This window comes from Mesocricetus auratus, unplaced genomic scaffold (genome assembly GCF_017639785.1).
Source record: "Mesocricetus auratus isolate SY011 unplaced genomic scaffold, BCM_Maur_2.0 Super-Scaffold_6730, whole genome shotgun sequence".
In the NCBI taxonomy this organism is placed as follows: Eukaryota; Metazoa; Chordata; class Mammalia; order Rodentia; family Cricetidae; genus Mesocricetus; species Mesocricetus auratus.
In genome coordinates, this window is record NW_024429184.1 from 33,182,221 (window position 1) to 33,188,654 (window position 6,434).

Here is a 6,434-nt window from a genome sequence, read left to right on the forward strand (position 1 = left end):
TGAGAGAGGCAGGCAGACAGACAGACAGACGGACGGAGAGACAGGCAGAGAACACAGAAGAGGAGAAAGAGACCAGACTTCTTTTACTAGTAGTTTTCAAATGCTTCCAGAGTATTAATTATTTCTCTAAAGTGTCTGTATTTCCTCCCCCTTGATAAGCCTTTTAATTCTGGAAGATGAATAGAGAAAGAAAAATGTAGCCATCTACAGAATGTCCTCATAACTTCTGTTGACATCCTTTTAAAACTTTAAAATAAGTGATGGGTTAATCCTCCAATCAGACCCAGTGATGAGTCCTAAGAGTTATGTATAGCTTTATTTACTACAAAGAACTGCTGTAAAGGTTTTACTTGCTAATATTGCTTTGTAACAATGAAAACACACAGCCCATATCCTGATACTCACTTTCCCTTGAACAGTAAAACAGAACAGGCCAGTAAGATAACTTGAGGGGAAAAAAGGAGTATGAACAAAAACACTAATAAAGGTGTGAAAGTTAACAGAACAAACCAACAACTAAACAGGGTACCAGTATGAACAGGGTAAGAAGACTCATTCACAGAAAGCTGTTCTGGTTTGAAAAGTCTTTAATTTAGTTAAAAATCTCTTCAAGATAGAGCAGAGTTTTACAACATTCCAGGATCCTGTTATATAGCTACTAATTAGCTTTCATTCCTTATTTATACACTTTATACACACAGGTAAAAAGGAAATTATTTGTGATACGACATTACACAATTAATTACAGCCCCAGCTGGGGAGGTGCAAAGCAGCTTTCCAGACGTCGCACACATGAAGCTAGTGCAGCGTCACGTTTTGTCAGTTCCCAGTCTCTGCTTCTCATCCTGTCCCACCTGGCCGAGGTGAGACAGAAGTTTGCTATATGCTTCCCTGTTTAAGAAAAAAAAATTCACTTGAGTATTTGTAAATGTCTATTAACCCATCTAGCAGATTTGGTACAACACTTAAATAGTGCTTCATGCATCTACAGAGTAAACTCAGGTGCTAGAATTCATTGAGTCCTTAGTATGACTCATACACACAAAATGAAGAAGGTTAAATTATGTGAGAGCTTATTAACCATCTGAAATAATGTGCACCTATAACAAATGTGCCAAGGCATCCTGCCTAAGGATAATGGAGGCATGATTACAATAGGGAGATGTTTCACCGACAAAAACACGGAACAGTAAGTGTTACGGACAGAACAGAGAGCAGTGCCACACTATCAGCACATGCCCTGTTTCTTCTTTACCTTCTTCTTACTGGAATAGCAGCTTGAAAATGCAATGCTGTTTCTAATATTCTGTACTTGTGGTATTTGAGATTTATTTTTTTCTTTACAGAAAGGAGAAGGTTTATGTGGGTAGAGAAACAGGTAAGTCATGCTAGTCCTGGGGCCTGGCTCCAACAAGGCAAGAAGAGAGGGAAGGCTGAGGCAGGGTCTACAGTGAATAAAATTTATGGTTCATTAACAAAGTACTTGGCATTTGAAATGCCTTAAGAAATATTCTGCCATGACCCTCTTTCATTAGTCTAAATACGGACGGGATTGTGACTCTCTAGAACCAATCCTTTGTGAACATGCATGGCCACAAAAATTAGCACGTTAGCACATGCTGCCCAGTGGTCACTGGGTGGAGTCCACAAGAGACTCCAATCTTTCCATGAAAAGTGCTCGGAAGCTAAGTCAGCAGTGTTTGCAAGAGTATGCCTTTTCATTTACTACACTGCAAAGGTGGACTCTACGAGTTAGCTAACGTCATAATCAATATGGGCTTTACATGACAAGTCACCCGAAGCTCTGAAATCCATCTCTGCTTAAGGACGCTGCTTTGCAAAGATCAGCACCACTGAGGGGTGCAGCTCTGAGGTGGCCATGTCTGCAGGAACATGGAAATGATGGGTGCCCCCTGCAAAGTTACTCTACTGTCCACTCGGGCAGGCATTACACAACTGACAATAGTCAAAGCACCGAAGCATTATTCATCTCAAGAGAAAATACCCTATTTTCCTAAATGGGAAATAAGCCATTGTAATAAAGAGAAAACATTGACTGTATGATACTCACAATAGTACAATTATCAAACATACCTTTGGGCAATATTTTTGCCAAGGCCCCATTTCCGCTCTGAGTCCTCCAGAGACTGAGTGAGAGTAGGAATCAAGTGGATGACAATGTGCTGATTCAGTGTTGCTACTGTCTCGAGGATGCTATACACTTGATAACTGTACTGCATACCATAGTCCTGGATAAACTGCCTGGAAGTCAAACAGGCAGCTTAAGAAAACCAATGTGAGGCAACTTCTTGGGCCAGTTATATAATTATAACCACTTTTAACTTTTGGAGTCGTCTGGCTTGGCCTGGAACTTCCTATGTTCTTGCCTCAGCTACCTACAATGCTGGGAATACAGGCGTGTACCATCATGCCCAGATTGGTGACACTCAGACAGCAGACAAATCATTGGAGGGAGAGCCAGGTGGGAGGAAAAAAAAAATCTAATTTCAAGGGCTTCTCATGGTATTGTCCACTTTAGACTGGAGCTGGAGGAGTGAAGGCCAGCACACAAGATCACGTTTCCTAGTCACTGTTGAGTGCATCATGTGTCTGTGTTAGTCAATACAGCTATCAGGACAGAAAGTTATTCATAACATATTTACATGTTTTAAATGAACAAGGGACACCATGAATAGGAATTCTTTGTAAATAAAAACATATATTTTACCACTAAAATTTCCACACTCCCCAATCAGTATAATAAAAGCCACGTAACTTAGTAAATGATATGTAACAAAGATTCGATGTTTCCTCCCAAGGTTTTGGAATTTTCATGAGCATGTTAGCATACACTGAAAGAAACTGGAAACAGCAGACAAGTGCCAATTATGTGATGAGAGGGAAGACACAACACAGAATAAAAGAAACATTCCTCAAGTCACACACTGAATGGTGGCAAGGTGGGGGTGTGTGAAGTGAAAGCACGTTGGGAAGACCCCGAGAAAAAGGTGGCACAAGAAACTGCCCTATAAGACTCTACAAGGACAAAGCGGAGCGGGGGAGTGTGGCTGGGCGCATCTTCTACTCTACAGAGTCCATGTTTCCCAACCAAGTGCCCCAAAGCTTCAGTGTTGAAAGCCCAGGGTCAAGTTGAGCATCCTGAAGGCAGATCTAAGCAAATTTCCAAAGTCTGTACACCTGTTTTCAGGACTTACGCCTCTCACTTTTTCTTCTTAACCACATTCAAGATTCTTTCTCAATTAAGACACAATTAATTTCAAGTCAGCTAACTTACTCTTCCTTGGCACTTTTATTTTTCAATAAAGCAACACAATGTAACAAAACCACTGCCCCAAACACTATAATTGAAACACTGTAAACAAGTAGTAACACATTATGTTTTGGATAATTAGTTATTTAAAAGGCATGTTGGCTGTCAAATGGCTGGCAACCCTCTCCTTGCCAGTTGGCATGTTTTCCAGTTACCTCAACAGAGAAGTCAGCTGGGTGGCAAGTTCTCCTTCTGACCCCACTTGGCAGGTTTTTATCATGCATTGCAGGTTCTCTGTGGCCAGCTTTTTAACTAGGAGGAAATGATAGCATTACACAGTGAGTCTGAACTGACCATCTGGATCCTTATTTCTCACACACTTGATTTAGAAAAATACGGTGTTTTTTTTCAAGTACGCACATGCTTTTTGTAAGTTTTCAAAATGAAATAGTTATGAGTTTGTTTTGTTCTAAAGAATACCTAAGAAGTTTAAAAATCTATTGAATCTCAAAGCTGAGCTACTACATATGAAGATACATTTTGCCTTCAGAAAGGTGTCCATATTCAAAATCCATTCCACTCTAATATTACAAACAGACAAGAGATCCTTTTTAAAGACATGGATTTGTAAACAGGTATATTGATTTTAAATTCATAGGCACATACCTTCCACCCCTTATAAATCTTTAAGCAGCAAATCAGACCAATCAATGATGTTCCTTTGCTTAAAACTAGCCAAATATTTGTATTAATTATTTGTTTAACCAAATTCTTAAGGCAGCACGTTTGCAGATGCAGTACCAAAGCACTGCTGTGACTTGGTTTTTAAATGTGCCGCAGGCTCCTGTGTTACGTGCTGGGTTGCCAGCCCAGGATGCTATGGAGGAGGGCGTGCCTCTTCCTCCACGGCTCCCACTGCCGCAGGCCAGCAGTTTCTGCCTGCAGGTGTTCCCACCGTGATCATCAGCTCAGCACAAACTTATGTCGGGGAAGTGGGGAGGTCAACTGATCGTGTAACGAAGCTTATGAAACGGAGGCAAGCAAGCTGCTTGCACTTTCAGCTGGTTTGTTAAGGTAATGTGAAGCTGACCAGCACGGACCTGCACAACGCATGTGGAAAACTTAGCATGATCCTGACGCTGTGTGACTCTTGTTTGGGACCCACTAAATGCAGTGTCTGGAAACTGAGTAATCACATTCGTTTTAAACTAACACCTTGACTGTCTCAGTTTACATGACTCATACGGTGCAGGGATTCTTAGTATTGTCAGAGCTGTGCAGGTATAATCAACACTATCACCTGCTTTGCCATAGGTAAGGGAGCTTATCTGCTTCTGCCTTAGATACAAGTTTTCTGAGAGCTGGTGGAATCCAATCAGGATAAAGCTACTCAGAATGGTATACAATGAAAACTTATGAACTATAACTTCTAGAATTTCCCATTTAGAGTTGTTGACCTGCTCTAATAATTAAACCATGGCTACATGACAACTCCATGCTCTGGGTGAGGAAATCTGGAATCTGGAACGATGAAATGCAAGGCTTTCTCTGCGCTTCAACATGTGCAAGTGTAACAAGGGCAATGTTCCTAAAGAGCCGTTCTCTCTGGACCACCACAGGGCGTCCTCCTGCCAAGTGAAAGTGGGATACGGAAATGGAACAGATCGCTCTTCCCAGACTCAAACACGGAAATAAAGGTCGATTAGAAAATAGCATACATTTCTGAGAAAAGACACATGCCAGAGATCACCTGAGCTATCCACCACCACTTTGGACATTGACCTCAGATTCCTCTCCACATTCAGCAGTTAAAAGGCAATCATGTTATAACACAGACACACAACCCACCCACCCCCACATGCACACATCCACCCATATCCCTACCCCCAAACACCCAGACTCATCCCCACCCACCCACCCAAATACACATGCCCACCCCACACCCACCTACCCACCACCCTACCTACCCACATACACAGCCCACCTCCCAACAACTCACCCCTGCCCCTCCCTCACATGCCCCCACCCATCCACCCCCACCCACCCTTCTGCACAAAAGCAAAGAACAAAGCGCCGACTGCCTACGGTGGAGTCAAGACAGAACCCAGCCTCCTGCTCTGCATTCCCTACAGCTTACTAAAGCCCATTGCAGTGGAGACTGCAGATCACACTTCACAGGGATCGGTCAAGGGGAGCTCAGCCCATGAGACTGAAACAGAGAAGCCTCCGAGGTCTGTCCCAGATGGCTAGATATTCTAGCAGAAAATAAGAGGAGTGACCACTCTGGAATCTTCCCATCTCCTGATACTTGACAAGTCTCATGTGAGACACTAAAAAAGCCTAATAAAAGAAACTACCCCATAAATAAACTACTTGCCTCAAGGGGGGTAGGAGGTGCAAAACCAAAATGCCCTGAACTAAAATAGACTGAAATTTGTCAGAATTTGACCATTTTCCCTACCTCACCCCAGCTACTGTTTGCTATTTGATTCCTTAGCCACGAGGAACCATGCACCATGTACAGCTATGAGATTAATCCAAGGGAAAGGACAGCTGCAGAAAATGCTGACAAAACCAAGACTAACCTTGGAGCTCACTGACCAACACCAGACATTTTAAGATGGCAGGAAGGAGTAGCTCAAGGTCGCAAACACCCATGCTAGTGTCCTTGAAGAGCTGGAGGATGAAGGCCAGTATGGGTGCTAATCGAGAAGGAGGCAAGGACCCTTTAAACTCAAGATAAGATTTCCTGAAAAGAAGCAAATTTTATTTTACTCCTCTTCTATTTCAAGCTTCAACCGAACAGAATCAAATGCCATTCATGTTAAAGATACTGGAAAAATTTATTCCCTAAATAAAGTACAGTTTTGAAAGAATGTATACTTACCGTGCTATCTTTAAAGAGCATTTTGGTGTGCCGTGTGCTCTAAAACCTAGTACAGACATAAAATTTAAAGCAACCTGGTTTTAAAACGAACGTACCAAACCTAACTGCTAATGTGTTTTCCCCTTTCTCATGGATGCCTCATATCCCTTATGAGTTTTACCAGGAATCAACATTTCTTCTAATGTCAAACTTGCATAAAGGAATCTCCCCTCACATTTATTGACTTAGAATTTAGGAAGGGTCTTAGGTTTCTAAGTAAATAAAAAGACTATCCTA

General features: G+C 42.0%; 1 protein-coding gene across 1 annotated transcript in view; it reads right to left on the bottom strand.

Moving 5' to 3' along the window:
* Positions 1 to 569: 569 nt before the first annotated feature.
* Mms22l (MMS22 like, DNA repair protein) overlaps positions 570 to 6,434 on the bottom strand; it is a 124,167-nt gene continuing 118,302 nt past the window's right edge. Inside the window, exons 22-25 of the mRNA XM_040740717.1 lie at positions 5,857 to 6,020; positions 3,487 to 3,583; positions 2,095 to 2,262; positions 570 to 891 (exon numbers count right to left, since the gene is read on the bottom strand). Coding sequence (XP_040596651.1) covers positions 810 to 891; positions 2,095 to 2,262; positions 3,487 to 3,583; positions 5,857 to 6,020 — 511 coding nt within the window. The 3' untranslated portion in view covers positions 570 to 809. The remainder of the gene's footprint in view (positions 892 to 2,094; positions 2,263 to 3,486; positions 3,584 to 5,856; positions 6,021 to 6,434) is intronic.